Source organism: Fringilla coelebs (assembly GCF_963513975.1).
Source record: "Fringilla coelebs genome assembly, chromosome: 9".
Taxonomy (NCBI): Eukaryota; Metazoa; Chordata; class Aves; order Passeriformes; family Fringillidae; genus Fringilla; species Fringilla coelebs.
The window spans coordinates 18,238,153-18,259,553 of NC_140067.1; the positions used below are offsets into that span (position 1 = coordinate 18,238,153).

Sequence of the window (21,401 nt, forward strand, 5' to 3'; positions counted from 1 at the left end):
TCACATGCATCAACAAAATTAGGAAACCTTTGATCACTGTGCTTAATCTAAATACATAAACAAAATATTTTCATATTAGTTTCTGCTGTTATCTGTTACTCAAGCAATGTTCCTATCTTCCCCCATGCAGCAAATCAGTAAATCTGCACAACTTGTGCACTGGAGTCACTCACCTTCCTGCGCAGCCATTGCAATTTTCACAATATCAGTGACATTTGGGGTCAGTTTGGCAAAGAAAGGAATGTGAACAGCTTGTCTAACCCAGCGACAGATGTTCCGTACCAGCTCTGGATCCTGTTCAAATAGGCCAGATAAATATAGAACATAATTAAAAGTAATATGAACAAAAGGTATATTAAGGAAAAAGAAAACTTTGCTCTAAGTGGCTATGCTGCAATTTAGCAAAATTGCACATCAGAACTGAACTTCATCTCATTAGGTAACTTATTTCAGACACACCAAGTAACTGCAAATCCAGTACAGAAAGGTTAGTTTGTGAAAAAAAAGGAAATTTTTTTTTCAGGAGACAAAGATATCACAAAATGTTCCCTTCCCAGAGAGAGGAAAATACCATTTTGGATGACAGAGACTATTTTACCCATTTATTTTAAAAATTAATTTTCAGTTTTAATGACTCATTTTATGTAAGGCACATTAAAAACAAGCAGTATCCTATAAAATAATGTGAATCTGAAGCATTGTCTGATCATGCCTTGATCAGAACAAGGATGAATCGAGGTTGCAGGGCTATCAGAATGCAATTCAGCATTTCTGAACTCTTGAGAATAACTTGGGATGGCCATAGTGTAAATGAAAGATCAAAATCTCTGTTAAAGCCAGAAATCGAAATCTTCAAGTGTTAGCTTTTCCTGATTTCCACTCATTTACTTCTCTTGTGGAACACATCTCATGTAGACAGTAATCAGCTACCCTTTCCACTGAGGACAGCTCAGTGGAACTAACACCTGCATCTGGCACCTACAAGGGTTCTTGCTCAATGTAACTCTTGTTTTATTTTTCTGTGAGCAATTCATAATGCTCTTCAACAAGTACCTTAAAATTTGCAATACTGATGCATGGAGAACTTGCTGCATGTTTTGGTTAAAAATTGAATGATGCCATTACAAGATTCAGCACAAGTATTACCTGTGGGTAGGCTAATCGGTCCTGCAGCAATTTTTTACACTTACAAAGTCTTTATCACTCTCTCAGATAATTAAATCTGTCATATATGAATAATCTTCTCCCATTTGGATATTGTAAAAACTCGGAAAGCTGCATTGCTATGTAGTAACTGAGAATGGGATAAGGCTAAATGAAATTTAATTTATAACAATCCAGTGGACACCAAGGTTGCCAATCTAGTGAACGCAGAGGAAACATCCCCTTGTTGGTTTTCCTTTTTACACCAATGGTTAAATACAAACAAAAACCCCACAGGCTGTGTTCCTAGAAAGTACACAGTGCTTGACATGAATAGTAAAATCCTAAGACTTAGCTCTGGCATCCCAATAAAAGCGGTGATCTCCTGCCCATGCAGCTGCCATGAAATATGTATGAAACGCTGCACCAGCACTATGAAAGCAGTTGCAGCTTTGACTTTCATTTCTGTTTTAAATTTCCTTGAGGCCCAATGCAGAAATGAGAGACCTTCTAGAAGACATGAATTGTATATCCTTTATGTTAATTCTTCTCCTTAGAAATCCTTGTGATAATGTTCAGGATGTTGGCACCATATAACTCATTATACTGACTTCTTTGTGCTTATAGTGCTGCCATAAAAATTCTTACTCTAACACACTAATGCCTTAAAAAACACAACTATTTTAAACCCCAGTGAATAACTTTTTGGGAGACATCTTTCATAAAACCCAGTTTTCATCCTACCTAAGACAATTTAACTAGTTTGTCTTTTGTCACTAACAATAACTGTTTTTTTTTTCCTGTGAAACTAAGTAAAGACCTACCCTTATTTTCAATCCGTTCTACTTCTCACACACCAAGATTAAAGCAAATAATGTAATGGAATGGTCTTCTATTTCTCATGCTAGTAAATCGTTTAAATATCTGATTGAACAGCACATGATTAGAAAAAGCCCTTTTGAAAGGCTCACTTGTATCAGCCTTGGAAAACTGCCCATTTTTGGTCCCCATAAAATCACAGGAAAATTAATAGGAAAATAATTCAAAAATCCAAGTGAAGGAGGTGAAATCTTTCATCCTATTTCACTTAATATTCCAGGGGAAAAAATGTTTAGTGAGCAAACATTGAAAAAACAAAACAAAAGTTTTGTGCTTTGTTTTATAGTGAGACAGTTACTGATAGAAATTGGAAAGGTAATGAATTTTATATTAAAAAAATTAGAATTCCCATTAAACTTGACAGTACTGAACTGAAACAGGTATTTCTGAAGGTTATTTTCCCCTCATACTATTTTATACAATTAATTTGCACATTAAATAAATCTTGTACTAAGACAATGCTGGTTAACCTTAAAAAAATGTCAGTTTACCCTGGTGCCACACCCAAAAGCTACACGCACGTGATATATCTTGCTGATTCCCTTTATAGTGCAAGTCCTGCTATGGAGTTGTGCTGGAAGATCCAGATGATCCATTCTTCCACCCTCCTCCTGCTCTTTTTGCTCTGCCTCCAGACCCTCCTGCTTGGGTTCCTCCTGGTGCAGTGAACCCCAGAGAGCTCAGCCCACCCCTCTCTCTCCCAGCAGTGACACTGGGAGTGCCCAGTGGGCCCAGCCTGAGCGTCCCTGCTGCCAGAGGGATTCCTGCCATGAAGTCACTGCCTGAGAATACCAGAGCTTTTGTGCTCTACAGACATGACATGACAACTAATGTGTTCTGAAGAGGAATAATATCCTCACCTGGTTTTGTTTAACTTCACATTTTCTTCTTTAGATCTTTAAGAGAAGTCATTTGTTAATTTATAAATTTTGTCATTTCCTACTCTATTTGCACTAAGGACTTGGAAAATGCATTCTAAACAATCAGATGGCTGAAACCAGAAGATATTGATGTCACTGGACAGAAAATTTTCATAGGAAATGAATAAACTACATCTGTATAATCTGTGGGAAGTTCACTGGATGGTGCACAGCTTCTCCACAGAGGCTTCCTTGCCTTTACACTAAGACCAATTTGCACAGGTCACACAAGAACACACCAAAGTGATTAGATATAGAGAATTCACTGCTAAATGCAATCATTGACTAAAGAAATGCAGCTCAAAACTTCAGATTTCTGAGAATATTAATTTGACCCATCCAAAAAAGTTTGAAACTCAGGCACAAATTCAGCAAAGTGAGTAGCATGATACCAAAAACTACTTTTGAACAGGTTATGTACAAGCTTCATTTTGCCTAATTCATTTGACTGATTGAGGACCTCCCACCTACTTGGATTTCTGAGACTGACCCCAATTCACAAATCGCTTTTTCCAATTCCTTCTTGGATTTATAAAACATTCAAGGATAAGCATGTAACTTGTGAAAGACTGAATCTTGAGGCCCGTAAATCACATTATAAAACAGTCAGTGCTAATACAACACAAATATCTTTTTAACCCCAATCTAAGTTTATGAAAGTGCCTGCAGCTTTTATCATTGATAAAGCAGTTGATGAAGCTTGCATAGCCAAGAAATATTTTCTAAAAGGCTTGATATGTAAAATGTCACTAGCTGTAAAAACAGCTGGGCATTTGTATTCACAAAACCAACAACATGAACTAAATACAACATTATTCTGCTTAATTTAGTAGAGGCTTGTACTGCTTTTGGTTCAGAGTCTACCACGTTGCTAAAAATTACCTTCTTTCATTACACATAACTGGGTTTGTTGGTTCTCTCATTAATAATGATACAGTGTGATTGTAAAGAACATGTAGCATAATTTTGCACTGTGTGTCAGTCCAGAAGAATGAGCAAATGCTCCAACGGACTGTAACATCCATTGCCAGCACACTTTGTTTATTTGCTGTATTTTAATTTTTATTTTTTTTTAAACAAACCCCATCTAAATAAAAGCTTGGTAAAATTATCATCAGTTAAAACATAATATTGATTCATACACCGTACATACAAGAATCTGTTGGTAATTTAAACCATATAAAGTCTCTTTTGGTATAAGCTGCACTTCAGCGTGTCTTCTGTCTTTCTGTTAATCAAATAATGCTTGTTTATTCCAAAGGCACAGGAGATTTGAATGTTACAGGGGTTGTCTTTTTACTTCCCTAAGCAACAGTACAGAATCATTTTTCCTGAATATTCATTATAGCCTTGGGCTAGATGAAGCTTTTAATCCTAACTACTCATTGCCAATGGGTAGATATACTAGAGGAAAAACAACTATTCACCTTTTTTTTTCCAAATGATCACATGATAAGCTTAACTACAACCATAACTATGAGTATAAGTCCTCAGAAATTAAAGCAGCAAGTTGTCTACTGATTGCATTTGGCATCAGTAATGAGATGAATCCCCTGTCCTATCAGCCCCAAGGCAGATACATCCTGCATGTTTAAAAAGCAGCGTGAAAATGCTGTGCACAGAGTAGGTCACCTCTCCTCGTGTTTCATGGAAAGAAACAAAACCATGATGAGATTACCACAGAAATGTCTGGCTGCAGATTTTTGGAAATTTTTATTGTGACCTATTTTCAGTGTTTTTTCAGGGCCCTCATTTTTGCACTATCCTGTTGCTGCACAATCTTTACACTGTATTCAGAACATCTCTCTGAGGTAGAGAATTACTATTATATTACTATTAATATTATAAATGGAGAGACAAGAGTCAGATGGCCTGAGGTGCACCTCCACAAATCACCTTGCTTTGGTGTCCAGTTTTGCAAAAGTCATTTGCATAAGGACTTTAAAAGGTTTGTCTGGCAGAAAACCTCACTTAATTCTCCGGACTACCTTAAACCATGAGATACTTTACACATTAACAACAAAAATATTTTTAATACTTGGATTTCAATAGATTTTCAGAGCATTGGAATATGCAAATTCTATCTTATGGAAAAGACAGAATTACAGCTACTTTAGGGTAACAAACGCGTTTGTTAACTGTGCAAACATTCCTCGGGAAGCCCGTGTGTGAGTGCATCTACATCTACATGTGTGCAAATATAGAGAGAATACAAATAGCAGTCTGAAAGATGTCATAAAAAAATGAAACCCCAAACCTGCTTGGAATTTTCCTCAAGAACTTCATAAGAATGGGTAACACTCAGTAGAGCACATTAGTTGATCACAGAAAATGGATCACATCTTGCAATCTTCAGGCTGTCCCTACATAACAGTGGCAGTTCTGTCTCACTAAGAGCAGGACAAGGACTCATACATTTGTGGAAAGAATGAAAATGCAGCTTTTCTCAGACCAAATCCTGACTCTATACATGTATGAAGGCTTCATTACATAGACCTATTGGATTTGTCAACACATGTCACATTGATGATTTGTGCTGGCCCATTGTCCTGACTGTGAGGATGGGAAGTTCTAGATGGCACAATGAGTGTTGTAAGACACAGCAAGACCTTGCATGTAAAGTCCTTAAACTTCATCTGTCACTGACTACAATGACCTAAACAAAAAAGCTTCAGAAATTAAAATACTTTATCATATTTAATGCAAGAGTAAGTCCAATCTTCCTCATACGTGTCAGAACTTTGGTGGCCACAAGACTATTCTAATGTATATTTGTTGCCTATGAGTTTTATGGCTAAATAATGCATTATTTCAATATGTTTGCAATTTTAAATGCTGCCAGCAAGTTACAGAGGATTTATTTTTTATTAATTTATCACATATGAAGCAGATATAAGATTTCTTATGTGCAGAGAGGCAAGGGTAGGCAAGTGCAACAACAGTGCATCCTTCTCATGGCAGATTTTTTTTCTGTACTGGCTCTTCAGAAAGAAATCTTGTATTTCTGTTCTATCTATTAGCATTGGAGGAATTTTTTTATATGAAAAAAATGTTCTACAGTTAACTTCTCATTCTGAGCAGCATATAGATTTTTCAAAATAGTACCCATAGCTATGGGAAAAGAGGGAGAACTTTTATGATTACAAGAATGATTTAGCATAAGAAAAGCTTCCTAGGTGAGAATTTGCAAGACTCATCTGTTAAATTTAATACATGTGCTACTCTCACTTTACTGTTTCATTCAACAATAGTCTACTAGGGAAGAGTTAAACCTATCCTCAGTCAAATTGCTGTCTGATGGCCCAAGAGGACCCAAATGCATCCTCATCTGAAAAGCAAAAAAGGAGAGGAGGATCTTCTCCTATCTGCTGGTAATCTTCATGCAGCAGGTCAACTTTCTAGAGCACTCTGCTCTCCCTCTGAACATTACAGTGGCACTACTGCAGTGTGGAAAGGCAGGGGGACAGGATGCATTTGGAGCAGCTTTAGAAAGTGAGTAATGTCAGTTTGGGTTGACCCCTCACATATTCAATCCACTCTACTTGCTCAATGTGTACCTGTGGATCTGCATTTTTACAGAGATCCCATAAATGAAATGAGGATGTACTAACCTGAAAAGCTGTTAGCTTAAATATGTCTACCCCATATTTCTTGTCCAGAAAACCATTACAAAATCATAACTTGAAAAAAACAACAAAAAACCCCAACCCTAATAACAGGAAAACCCCAACTCTGTGAAGAACTATTCCTTTGCTATTCATTAAAATATGAAGTAAAGGTATGGGAATTCCACCTTAAAGCATGGCACATCAGTATCTGTAGCTTTCACCACTTTTTTTTTAATATATATATATAGATAGATATTTATATGTGTGTGTGTGTATTTTACTATTTATCCTTTACACAGTTATCTCTTCTCTTTCCTCGTATGAGAGGCCCAAAATTGTCTTCATAAAACTGTCTCTCTCTAAACCTATACAAAATTTCCACAGTACCAAAACACAGAATTACAGTCAATCACTGTAGCAAGAGTCACCACTGCAGAATCTCATGGTTAGTTTTACTGCCTTCTTACACCCTAGAAAGGAGCAGTTTAGGTTGTGCATTTGTCCCATTTCAAACTTAATTAAAGCTAACAATTTGTTTAAAGCCTGTCAAAATAAGGGAAGGATTTCCCAGGACAGAAGATGAATAACTCTCAGCTTCTCATCTGGAGTAAAAAATTCTTCCTCATTTCTCAGGAAATTTGACAGCTTTTGGTCAACATCTATTGACCGCAGCTGTCAAAAAGAAAGAAATGAAGCAGTTTAACCTAAGGCAGGAATAACAGTTTTCATGGTTGTATGTGAAGCTATCTATATATATCAGGAAAAAATTTAAAAACTGGCCTAAATTACATCAGAGGCTTGGGTTAGCCTGGTCAGCCTCACAAAAATGTAGCTGCTGGTTGAGAGCTTATATCCCTCCAGCAAGAATCCATGATGTGATGTGAAACCAATGCCACACAATAAATTTTAGAGATAATGATAGAATTCAGGACTATTCCCCAGTCAATACTGTATTGCTTTTTGTCTTCAGATCCAAGATGTTCTAGTTTAGCCAAAAAAAACTCCAGAAGAACCAACCCCCCAAAATTCAAAATCTCATTAAATATCTTCTATAAAATGGTACAGGAAAATCCCTGTTCATTCAGGATAGCAATTCATCCAAAGATGAATAATTTTATATTTTGTTCTAGGAGAATAAAAATGTTTCATCCCACTTAAGCCTTCACCTTTTATTAATTAATTTGCACTTTGAAACAAGAGATCTTTTCAATGTGAAGGGAGGTTGTAGAGGTGGGGTTTTTGGAAGCATTTCTAAAAAATCAGAGATTCAGATGAGAAAAATTAAACAAATTCCACATAGTTACCATTTCACTAAACTACCATAGCAACGATGTGCTCTGTGACTATTGTTCACTGATTTAATTCAAGGACATACTTATTTTCTACTCTCTTACACACTCTAAAATGCTCCTTTCTTTAAAAAAAGTCTTTTGAAACAAGTCTACTAAGTAAATGAGGACATTTATGTTGTTTTTATACAGGAAAATGTTCTCTTTATAATTTGAACAAAAACTGTAATATTTTTAAACTAAAAAGATATCATATGACTTATATAACTAAGCATGTCCTACTAGTGAAACAAGCACATTTTTGCTTACAAAATACTGCATATTAAATGTAGAAGTATAGCTTGGAAAATTCCTACTCATTTTTGCAGACTACATTCGTTCTTTTGGTTATAGATTTATCAATCAGGCAAAAACATTACTACTTGAAAGTAAAGACATGTTTTCATCTTTAAATTTAAATCCCCCTCCCCCCACCAACCTTGCAGAGAGTAATGACTCCCGATTCATTATGTTTTTGCTCAAGTAAAAATCTAAGTGAAAATTGAGAGACCTGACAGAACTTTCTTTTTCCTGTGGTAAGTTATAAGAACTAAAAAACTCCTGTCACCTAGCTCCATTCCTAGATGCTTGGACTTTATTAATTTAAAGTAAAGCTGCAAGCAAGGTGTCAAAATTTGATCAGCTACTCCTTCAGATCTGTCACTGCGAGTTCCACTCGGGGGAGCCTAATTGAGATTCTCCTTTTCTTCCAGCAATACCAACGTGTCACTGGGCTAAATCAAGTCACTCTGGATTATGTCCAGGTTTTGGGCATGGCTGAACTGAGAAGTCAAAACTCTGAGACCCTGTCGATACTGAGAGAGATAACAGTGGGCATTGAGAAAAGCCAACAAGAGACTGGGGCTCCTACTGCTCAAAGGAGTCACAGGCTCTTCTCAGACTACTTTGAAAAACTGAAAGAACAAATAGGTGTACATAAAAAAGAAACTTTAAATTCAAAAGCATATAACCAAATAAATCTTAAAAGACACATAAAGGGTTTCCACAGAATCAGAATTTCAACAAATTTTTAAATTTTAGCAGATCCCTTTCTCTCTTTTCTTTCTTTCTCTCCTTCAGTATCACAACAATTTCTCCCTATGCCAGCTCTTTAATTAGAATCTTTGAAAGATGTTGAAAGCACAAGACAAATAACCTTTGATTGCCTCACTTTATAAAAAAAAAATTGGAAAAGTACCTTGTTACAGGGTTTCTTTATTGTACCACTCACTGGAGCTGCACAAACGCATGATGCTTTACGTATGTCAAAAATACAAAAATAAGCCAAAGGAAAAGAACCCACTCCAATGGGTTTTCACTTATCTAATCTAAAAACTGCCAATTTTAACATAGGTCAGCATCCAAACTCAAGAATGCATTTATCAAAGTGCTGTGTGGGAGATCCTCTTTGGACATCTTATTAGCAGCACGGCACTCCTACACCCCTTCTGGATAATGCTGCACCTCATGACTGAAAACCCGTGTGCAGACAAGGTCAAAAATGAGCTGGAGGTTTTTGATTGACCAGTACAGGAAAGTAGAAAACATATATTTGTGTTGGGAGTAAGAACAGCAATTAGAGGGATGTCAAGATCAAGCACAACTGAGACTTGAAAGGTTGGTTGCTGCCTTTAGTCAGCTTTGTAATTACTCCTTTTTCGAATTACAGAGAAGCTTTTTGTTTTCTCCCCAGCACAAAGAGGAAAATAACTGAATATGTTTTGAAAACTGATTCCTCTCTCTGTGGAGGTGGTTGAGCCATAGTGTTTTTCCTTATTCTGAATGTTTCGGTTTTGTTTCACTTATTTTTATTTTAAAAATGTTATTCTAAGCAACCAGAGGAACCACCTCTGTTGGAAAATTTTCTAATTTAAAAATTAACTATAAGACATTTTATATTTGCTTATAGTTACCTTACATTGATAGGGAAAACAGTCCTTTTGTTTCATTATGATAGGTCTGTTAAAACTTTAGCAATGAGCATTTACAGCTATTGATTTTAAGGCAATATTAAAGGCATTTAAGTCAGATGATTTTCTTTGATTTCCAGAATACAGATCACTAATAGTTGGCCTGAAAGGTTGATGCACATTTGGCAGTCCAAATTACCAAACTATTTGTTCCAATATCAACTGGGCTTAAATATTCCAAGTGAAAAATAAAAAACTGCACATTTACCATTAGTAAACTTCTTGGACACACTGACTGGAAAGATTTATTTAACAAGTATTGACTAATAAAAATGCCTTTTTACCCCTGACAGAACAAAATATTTTATATTGGTTGTTTCTAGCCAGCCAAAATAATGTTTCTCATAGCACTGTAAAAAGTGGAATGCAGCATGATTAAATAATATTTCAGCTCTTTAGTTCATGCAGAGGTCACCTGCTGGAAGGCAGAAGGGTTTGATTAGGTTTACGTCATACGTGAAATATTCTAAAGGGAAGCACAGAACTCGAATATGTGAAGGCTGCAGCTACAAATAGCTTTCTCTTGTGGTCAGGTAGGCAAGCTCTGTCCTTTCCTATAATAATAAGGCAGGAAATAATAAATAACTGAGGAAAGCATAAACCTTTGAAACACGAAACTAGGGAATTTAAAACCTATGCTCTGAGAAGAATTTGCCACTCAGTTTTAAAATGGTCATCAAAGTGGGCATGTATTCAGATTTGGCTACTGTAAAGAGCAAGCTTCCCAGCAAACTAACTTTCTTTGGAGCTGAAGCAAAATTTAAAGAAATACGAGTCTAATCCTGAAAATTCTTATGTAGGCAGTGTAGAGACTAGTTAATATATTGCTAATTAACTTTATCAAACACTGGCATAAAACTGAAACCATAGAAAGAAAAAATTACTAATGTGCACCAAGATAAACAATCTTAGAATATTTTATTTTACCTGCACAGCTATTTGTTGGTGAGCACTTTGTTTCCAGTAAATCCTGTTTAACAGATATCATGGTTACAAGAAACTGCAATGCCTCATGGTGCAACCACATATCCAAAGGCCTTCCAAAGGGCCTGGGCATTTTTTCAAGTTTTCTACATTTCCCTCTTCTGAAAACATCTCAGGGCATTAAAATACAATTTCAAGATCAAGTACAGGTTGCTATTTGGTTTAAAAAAAAAGAAAGAAGGGTTGTTCCTTTATGGGAAGCACTCACTATATACTTCATTGCTTTTAGGCAACTGAAGTGTCATTAAAACAGTCAAAATCTTGAAGTGTCATTAAAACAGCCAAACAGTGCCAGGTCACTGATAAAGTGACCAAACTAACCTTCTCTGTGACATCTGTCACCCATAATGTGAACTTCAGCAGAAATGATTCCATCATAGTAAGACTGAAAATTAAGTGTAAAACCAAATAGCTTTCATGTGTTCATGATTTTCAAGGAAACAGAATAACTTTTACCTTTGCTAAGGAAATACATTCTGTAGAGAATGCCATCCTTACATAAATATAAGTCACCACACATAAACAGCATTTCAAGCCTTATTAACAGCCATAGCACGTCATTAAAAACTTTCAGCAAGTTGGTAAGGCTGTTAACATTACTGTTGAATTTATAATCCCCTTTTATTTTCCATTTTGTCTTTTGAGTAATTCAATTAGAAATCCTTCAAAGCAATAACAGTGGATTAAATGTTGTCAAATCACAATATGAAATTACAGAATAGAGTTCTGATGATGAATTTATTAAACTTTGCATTTCAATTCATTTCTCCTTGAGTGTATAAAAAGCAGAATTCTTTGGACAAAACACCAATTAACTGTCGTACCTCATTATTAAGTATTGTCTCCTTTTAAAAGATAGAATACATGAGAACATAAAGGATGCATGCAAGAAATCCATTTAAATCACAACATTTAATTACACCTGAATGTTGTAATTGTAACAGAATGGTAACAGAAAAGAAATGAATTCTCAGGTACTGGATGAAGGTGAATGATGTCACTTGCCCAGGAGTGACCATAAAGCCAGCAAGATTTTCCTGCTCAGATTTCCAGTGAAATAGCTCATGAATCAATTTTTACTTTTAAAGCAACTCAGCAAAAGGGTTTAGTTTATGAGGAGAGTTCTGAAGAACGAAGGAATAGAAAAAGAAAAGAAAGAGACATCTGCCAACAGAGAAGATTAAAAACCAATCCAAAGAGGTTAAACAACAAAACCGAATTATCGTAAAGGATGATGTTGGACCATGATCAGTGTGGGACCATGAACATAAGTTCACAAAACACATCTCCTGACCTGCTAAAAAGTGTGCTTATGTCTACATTTGTAGGAGTTGGAGCAGGCAATCAGCAGCGTCCCTTCTCCCTGCACATCCTAGACTCACTCCCAGCAAAACAACGCCCAGTGCAGCACATCCCTGCACACACAGAGTAACAGCATCACCACTTCAACCAAGAAATCCTTGTTTCTCAGGAACTGAATTTCTTGCTTCTGTTGAGCTTTCTCCTCAGTTGAACTACCAAGGCTCCTCTTCATATCCATTTGCTCGGGCAGCAGGCAATTTCCCTCCTCTCCCCAGTCACCCAGTTCTATGGAATTTACACTGCCTTTGAAAAAGTTTGGACTCTGAGAAACACGACTGAAAGAGGTCATTTGGTCAAGACATGCCCCAAAGCAAGAGAGGGCAGTGGCAGATGCAAAGACACTGAGATCAGCTAGGATTATATTTTGAACCAAAATGGATGACAGTGGCCAATGCAAGAGAACAAGACGTATGAGTTCTGAAACTCCACGGCAAACACCAACACAAACCTCACTCACGCTGGTTTATACTGGATTTTGGGTGACAATGTCCACACTGCTGCTACAGCCCAGGGCAGCACCACTCTGCTGTACCTTGCATTAATTTGTAGCAATAACAGATACAGAAGAGAAGAGCAAGAACTAATACTGCCTGCAGGACTCAATGAATTATACTTAACCAGCATATTATTGTAGGCTGATAGTAGAATGTCACATGAACACAGATATAATCAAATTCTGTTTGGGGCATCATTTATTTAAAATACTTCAAGCTCCTTGCTGGCAGAGCAACAGTGAATTAGCATGCTATGCTGTGCACTTCAATTAAAAAGCAGCCTCATCTTTCCCATTTGCAAGGTACAGCAGAGCAAATCTAATTGTGCCATGCAGTCAGCTCTCATCTTCGCAGAGTAACCAGGGCTTTGGGGTTTTTTCTTTTTGTTTTTGACAGATTTGTCGTCCTCTGAATGAGGCAATGCAGGCTTTTATGAAACTTGCCTCCTAATTGCAGGCAATAAACATAAGCACAGCCAGCAGCAGACACTGTAGCAAGAACCACTGAAGCAAAATGAAAATAAAGGTAAGAAAAGAAACACAAAGCAAGTTCATTTTACATATGATCTCAATAGTTAAACCACCAGAATCTGTTTTTCAGGGCTCACAAGAGATACAGACATTCCTTCTTCAATATAAACTAAAAAAAAAAAAAAAATCAAATAATGCCCCAAACCTAGGGCTTAAATGCTGAGATAGGCAAAGATTTTTTTCTATTTTGGGGGTTAGAAGGTATGACTAATTAATGAGAAATAGTTATATGCCATGATGCTATTAACTTTTGCAATATTTGCTTATAGCACTAAGGCTAAGATCTTTGAATATGAGATTAGTTGCTTTTGGCTTGAGACCTCGTTCATACTGATTATCACAATCCAAGTGAATACCCAAGTCCTTTAATACAGTACTCATTTCCTATTCCTGGTACAAAGAATACAGTGCCTTTGGTGAGGAATGAACAGGGTGAATCCACAGAATTGGCTGTCTGAATGGACTCCAGGAGGGCAGCTACTGGAAGGTCCCACTCGGACTGCCACTAACACCACCACCAGTGAGGTTGGCCACAGCTTTGCCTGCCTGAGCCCTGAAAACTCCAGAGATGGAGAGTACACAGCTCCACCAGACAACATATTCCTGATCTGCATCACCTTGTTAGGGAATTCTTTTCCTAATGCACAGTTTGAAACATTCAGCCTGCAATTCGCCCCTTGCTCTATCATCTGACATGACAGAGAATAATCTTCTTTTTGCAGCTACTCTTGCAGCATTTTGTCTTGTCCTTTCAGGTAGTTGTGAGCAGCTCTTTCCTTCCCTCTGTGGTTTTTTGCTGCCCACTAGGCCAAGAAGACTCACTGATAATTTTGAAAATGTTTCTTGGGAGATGCATATTACAGCTCTCAGACATGGGGTTTCATCCCAGCAGGAATGCAAAGTAAACCCAGATTACTGACTCAATTTAACTATTCATTCTTGGCAGAGCAGCTGGAGAGACTTGTTGACCTTCAGACCAAAATCAAAAAGACAAACACTTATATTCATTGGTTTCACATGACATTAATAATTCTGAATATTCAATGCCCCTTTTTAGAAGGATAAGTAAGAAAAAAAAATTAAAACATCTTTGCATGGTTTCCAGTGAAGGAGAAAAAGTGTACCACAAATACAACATCACAAGTTAGACATTGAAATATGAGTGCTACCATCTCACATGCTTGATTTATTATTTTCATAATTTTATTCTAAAATTACTCCAGGATTGAACTATAGTGGGAAAGTGACACTGTCATTTTATAATAATCTGCTGTTCACCATGTTGTCTTTATGTTTACTATTACATGTTTCGTACACAAAGGTTATCTGATTCAAGGAAAATCTGTGCATTAGTGCTGGTAAACTTAATGACAAATTCTATTACAATACCCACTTTTATGCTGTTGCAGATTGTTACACAAGAATGCAAACCTTAACTTTATTATCATTAATCAGCATTAGTAAATATAATTGACATTTTATACAGAACCAGCTTTAAGTAACTTATTGGCAGCAATACAGATACCTCCTAATATTACCCTCTGGCTAGCTGCACTGTTTGGGCGCCAGAGTGTCTGCACTAATGACTTAGAATTAAAATCAAATAAAAGCTGAGAACTGTAATTCAGTATAAAACAAACAGCCATACTTAGTACCTATTTTTTTATATATATATATAATTTGGATATACTACGATCCTTTTTAATTTGTGGTTGATATAAAACAGTGAAAGCGTTTGGTACTAGATACAACAAAATAGGATAGAGAAAAAACAAATCTAATGTTCCCAGGTTTCTACACTTACCCTGTGGGCACACCATAGGAATTGGAATGAGAAGAAAAAGTAGACAGTGTAATTAACCTTTCCTTTCCCTTTTTTTTTTAAACAACAACAAAAAGGCAGAACATGTAAGACATTACAAATAGTAAAAATGCACATTTTTCTGCCATTATTCTTCATCTCAGCAATTTCTGTAGTTTCCCGAGGATTTAATGTGCTTAAGCATGAAAGAGACCTAATCCTTGAAAAAAATTCCTATGAAGACATGGATTATGTTATCAAAAAGATTTAAGAAAACCTGTTTCACTGTACAACCAGGAAAGCTGCTCTGCCTCTCAAAGCCTCGTGCCCTGACTTCCAGATATGGAGTGGTGTTTTTTTCCAGAGCATATCTGAGCCCTGTCTTCCCCACACCACCCAGGCATGACCTATTTGACTTCAGCTCTGGCAGGGGGGGCAGGGAGGGGGAGGAGAGGGGACATAACACTAAAATACCAAAATACTATCTAGCCCTTTTGTATCTTCTGATGGGGTCTCCAGGGGCCACCACGTGTGGAAGCCCCCTGAAGGGCTACTGATAAATCTTGTTGCACATATCATAACTTAATCCAGTTTATCCCCACCCTTTGCTTCAATAATCTACATTTAAAATCTATAACTTAATTTCAGCCAACTCTGAGGAAGAATATCAGGATCTGGCTCTCTAAACATTCTCTCTTGTTTTATTCATTTATTCATCTAAAGAAGTTCTTTTCTGAGCTCTCATTTTGATAAGACAAATAAGAAAACACAGGAAAATGTTTGAGTAGTATATATGAAACATTCCAAGGAATATTTCCATACTGTATGGGAAAGACAGAAATATTACTATAAAAGCATACATGTATATGTAAAGAAATCTTCTTTCTTTATGGATCTGATCTCCTCCATGGAGAGTCACAAATCCACACGATAGCCCTGAGTGCTCGGATTTTGCCTTTGCTTCTCTGATTTTACAATAGCTGAAAGATATGTAAAAACTCATGTAGCCAGACAGCTCCCTACTGACTACACATCTAAGCAACTTCACATGCATACATTACTCCAACCACTGAAAGCTGGAAATAACGCATACATAAAAAAAATAAAAACCCATGCTTGAAAGGAGTCTGTTTCAGTTTGGAACCTCCAGGGCTCTCCCCCACTAGACTGCACCTTCCACAGTGTCCTGCCTGTTTAGGCAGGGACATGCCAAACTACTGAGTTAGGCTCTGCAGACTGAAGGGAGGGAATTCCTTCAAAAACTTATAAACATGGCAAAAAGAGCAATTTGTTTTTGAATGCAATTCAGGGGAAAAAAATAATAATAACTACTGCTGTTTTGCCAGTGTTATCCTGGAGGGCTTTTATGATCCTCTCCCATTTTTAATCACAACTTCAGTAGACGACCACTGGCCATAAAAAGCATCCAGATCACTTTCATTAAAAATAATAATCTACAGCATGGACCAGATTGACATAATTTTGTTCACAGAAAACAATAAAACGCCCAGGGCACGGTGCCTGACAGTATTGCTATGATAAAGCTATACTTGAAGTGTGTACACTTGAAGTGTTGCACTGATTACAGCTCCTAGTCCCTCCCTAGTTTCAGAAAGTGAATTGTTCAGTTACCCAGCTTCACCTTCTAAGTGTTTAACTGAGCAAGGGAGGATGAATCAAGATGCTCTACAAAGGGGCTAGGTGAATAATAATATATCAGTTTTAGGGTATATAATCATGATTCCCACTCTGCATCCCCTTCCTCCTCTTCTTTTCCCTGTCCCCAAAATGTATTAAGATGGGAAATCAAACAGGCTTCATAATTCAGAAAGTTTGATGGTCAAACTCTGGAAAATCTCTCCTTGTAGACTGTGAACCAAGATTTTCAGAGACTTTCAATTCACCATATTTGGGCACTTTTCAGAGCTAAAACAAATTTCAAGCCATGATCAAAACATGCAAAAATCTACAAACTTCAAAAGGATATTAGTATGAGAATTAGGGTTTGTATGTGTATATTTTCTTTTCATGGGCAAAACAACACACATTCTCCTAACTAAAGTCATGGGATGTACTGATATACTCTGCAACAGATTTCTGCATGGCAGAGACATCAGGCAAGGATAATTCCAATCTCACATATATAAACCACCAAATCTATAGTAACAGAACACAGGCTCTTCCAAGACAAGGTGTTAACTCTACATGGTACTACCAGAATGTATGGACTATCCTGTAATTCTGAAATACAGTCAGGTTCATGTGTTAAAAATTGTGAAATGAAATGCGTGTATATCTCATGTCCTTAAAAATCATTACTGATATATGTAGTAATTATTAGCTTGTGATTTAAAAGACATCTACAGGGCACTGAAATGGAAATCAACAGATTCCAAGTGCTTTTTTGAAATTGTTTTCATCACATTCCTTGTCAAATACATAATGCATTTTTGTTCTCAGCAAAACTAAGCATTTTGTACATTCTCAGCTTCTTCTATTTTTTTTTTCTCTCATCAATAAATATTTAAACACATTCAACCTAAAAATCTCAAGCTGGTAATCTGCAGCTTGTGTCTTGCCCCCTGAGGAGTAACCATCAATGTGGCAGTGCAGGATTGCTGGAGAGACATTAAACAGATTGTGGTTACAGTCCTACCTGCCCACAGGCCAGTCCCATGCCTCGCTCCCCCATACCATGAGGACATGATAAATTTAACTCCAGCGCATCAGCACCAGCAACCTATAAAACATGCGGAAGGACAAAAAATGAAAATTTAATTTCAAGTAATGTACTCTTTCCTGTAGCATTTACTGTTCATGTTAAATAGATTTCTTCAGACATTTCTTCAGACATATTTTTCTTTTTAAGAGAAAAAGCTATGGTTATGACACCCCAGAAAAGAAGCATGTTGATCATTAGAGAGAAAAAACTTCAAAAACTGATGTGGTTTCCAAAGATTCTTAAGGAATTAGAGTAAAAAACAAAGTAAAAAGATGCAAGCAGAATAAAGAGTTGGCTATGGAAAATGTTAAAAAATTAAATTTAATTACAAGGCCTAAGAGCAGCACTAAGAGCTTTGGCAGGCAGTGTTACACAGGTGTTGCTGTGCTCTGAAGAACTGCAACTCAGTAATAAATGTTTCCTTTTTGCTTTAATAGATTCAGTCTCCAGATTTTCTGCAGGCACCTGTACTGTGCCATAGATTTCGTCATTTAGTAAATTTGTTTCTAAAGAACAAGAGGTTAATAAAAAAAAGTCTAAACAAGCATATTAGTCATGCTGACTCCTGTTCATCGCCCTCTATTAGTTAGAATTAAAAGGGGAAAGAGCCGAGCCGTCCGAGGGCAGCACACAGACACGCTCCCCTTCCTTTCTGAACTGCTCCAGCCTGACACGAACATCTCTCCTGCTTGCCTTCCAGTGGCTCTAACTAGGGTTTTGTTCTGCATCTGCATTTTGTTTTGCTTATTGAACTGGAGTAACTTTGCCTGCTGTGTGGCTATGGTTCAGCAGCTCCCAAAGTGCGTGAGCAGGGAGAAGCCATCCATCACTCCCAGGAACCTTCCCCACTCCGGCCGGCTCCGCCAGCCCGGCCATGCCGGGGCTGTCGGCCTCCCTGACAAGCTGACCTTTTGGATGAATAGGTCGTCCTCCTGCTGAGACACTGTGCTACCTTCTGGGGCTTCTGCTCTTGTGAGAGCCACATCCATTACCTCTAGGCAGGATCCTATGCGTGCCATTAAACATCCCTGCTCTTCAGCTGCACATTCCAGGGCGCCCCAAACTAGTGCTGCTCTCCACAGGGCAGACACCAACAACTACTTCCCAGAAGAATGTTCTATCACATAGGTTACACATCATTGACTGCATTTAGAGAACCACTTCTTTTCTAAAGGGGTTACATAAATACAAGCACATGTCTTAAAGTTGGGCAGCAGTACCGCCAGATTAAAAAAAACAGGAGCAAAGGCACAGTAAAGCCATTCATCCTTATCAGTTTAAAAGTGGCACTGCTTCTGTCAAGCATAGATTTCAAAATATGATTTCATGGTCAATTAGGTAAATACAGGTATAAATTGAAATAGTGTTGAAGATCACCAAGCTAACTACTGAAAATGTTTCATTTCACTTCCCTAAGTCCCCACAGTGACTTTTTCCCTCATAGGTTTAAAACGCTCAAAGAAAACTGAGAAGTGCCACCCTACATAAGCACAGGAGGGCTTAGGACTCTGAATAAAGCAACAATTATGTTGAAACATTCTGCCATATGAAAACACAAATTCAAAATACCCACATCTCTACCCATACATATATAAAAGCATATTTATAATTTAAACATTTAAATCTGAGGTAGTGCTAGCAATAACGCAAGGTAATTTTTTTTTCTTTGCTTAGATTTGTTAAAATTGTGCTTTTAATTTCCTCTAGATACTTTATGTGGAAAACACACTTTAATTTAAATGTAAAAACTTTGCTTTCCATTCAGATATAGACACCTTTCTGAATGAAATTAGTGCAGTCCTGATAAGTATTTCTTATACTACTCCCTATGGACACAGGTACATGTTATTAAATAGTTTTTTCCTCAAATTGAATAGAAATTTCAGGTGCATAGTCTGTTTGCATTTCTGTAAGATTGGATTTATATTATAGAAAGCTTACTGACTGCTATTATATATGCTGACTTTCTCAGCTATCATTTTTGAAAGTCTGTATTAAAACTAGAATAGCATTAAATGAGCCCTTTATACTTTAAATATTCAAGAGTTTTATATTCAAAATTTCTTCTGGTGCTGTCAAACTAGTGTGCCTCTAGGCAAGGTAAGATCAAGTTGGGCTCTCAAAGGTAGAATTAAATTTTATCAGGGTATCTGTCATAATATACAGTTTGCTTAAAATGCAAATAAAAAGTATATAGATTCAAAGACTAAAGGCTTTCCAGGTACTGCTTAAAAATCCAAGGGACCATTTTTATGGAACAGATTTCCTTTAAATTTACATTTCCATCATTTTAATGAAAACACAGAATAAACAAATTATAATGGACATGTCTGGAATTCTCATTTTTCACTTTGAATCTATTTCTTTCAAGCTCTTGTTTTCAAGGAGAATTTTTAAAAAAATATGTGGAAATACATTTAAGAAACCATTACCTGAGCCATTTTTGAAAGTTCAGTCCAGTCCTCCCTGTTATAGCTGCACATGATGCTGGCAATCAGAACCTGGAAAGAGCATATATTCATTATTGCAACACTGTACATTACTGTGACCCTAGACATGAACTGCACAGCCTACTTATGGGAACTACCAGCTGTCTGCCAGGAGCTAGAGAGTGAAATACAGCTGCAGACTTCACTGGGGACAAGAAACAGTGAACAAACTCATCTGTTACATCCCTGGGTTTTAAAGAAGGTCTATCCACGTGCATTCTCTCTGTCATGTGGCACAGTGAGAACAAAGTCTGTCCTACACACAGAGCCAACCAGGACACTGTCAGACACACTCGTTCTTGAGGTCTGAGGAATGAAATTATTTACTGTTAATACAAATGACAGAAGCCTTTTGACTATTTAGAGGTAGGTAAGACATCAGTGCACGAGTTCACACTCCAATGTGGCAGTGTATGGACACAATATTCCAGCTGACTTCAGGAATCCAGGAGACATCAAATCCAGACCCTGGAGTCTCTTACCATGCAACTTTAGGACAGAGAAAGACAGCCAGAACTATTTTTGTGTCCCAGAGGCAACTGGGAGGAGACTTTCAGCATGCGGGGAAATTCTGCAGGACTTGGAGAATGGCCCAGGGAATATCCAGCTTTTGTTATCCCATGATGCACATTTTATTTCCTATACATTGACTGGCCCCAGTTCCCCAGAGTGATTCTGTGTAATTGCCTTTCTTTTTCGTTACACTGAGCACCTTTCAAGTCCAGATTCTGCCTTCTAGCTGCTGCTCCCTCTAAAATATTTCTTGAGGTTCATATTTTTAGGTAAAATAAGATATAACAGGATTCTTCAGGGTGTGGGGGGGCACCTAAACACACACCTTACCAATTGCATACAGTGCTATTTACTATTAAATGAATGTTAACTACTCTGGCCAATGCCCAGTTCAAATGACAGTGCTAATTTCCATTTAAGACTAAAATAAAATAATCTGTTCTGGACTCAAAGGTTGAAATTCTGAAGTTGACAGATTTGAGGTAAGATCCGCAGAGAAATCAGCACACAAATTCCTGCATGAACAACTTCTTAGAAGGATGACGTTTGGAAGAAAAAACACAACAGAAAACTATATTGCAGCAGCTAAAAGGTTAAATCAGAAAAGATATCAGAGAACTTAATAGAAGTCTACAAGCTCAGTCTGTGTTCAAAGAAA

The 21,401-nt window shown here is 37.1% G+C and overlaps 1 protein-coding gene across 2 annotated transcripts in view; it reads right to left on the reverse strand.

Moving 5' to 3' along the window:
- DPYD (dihydropyrimidine dehydrogenase) overlaps positions 1–21,401 on the reverse strand; it is a 335,424-nt gene that overhangs the window by 89,571 nt on the left and 224,452 nt on the right. For both annotated transcript variants that reach the window (XM_084211421.1, XM_084211420.1), the window contains 3 exons: positions 20,174–20,242; positions 17,676–17,759; positions 174–294 (listed from right to left, as the gene is read on the reverse strand). In XM_084211421.1, the coding sequence (XP_084067547.1) occupies positions 174–294; positions 17,676–17,759; positions 20,174–20,242 (274 nt within the window). The remainder of the gene's footprint in view (positions 1–173; positions 295–17,675; positions 17,760–20,173; positions 20,243–21,401) is intronic.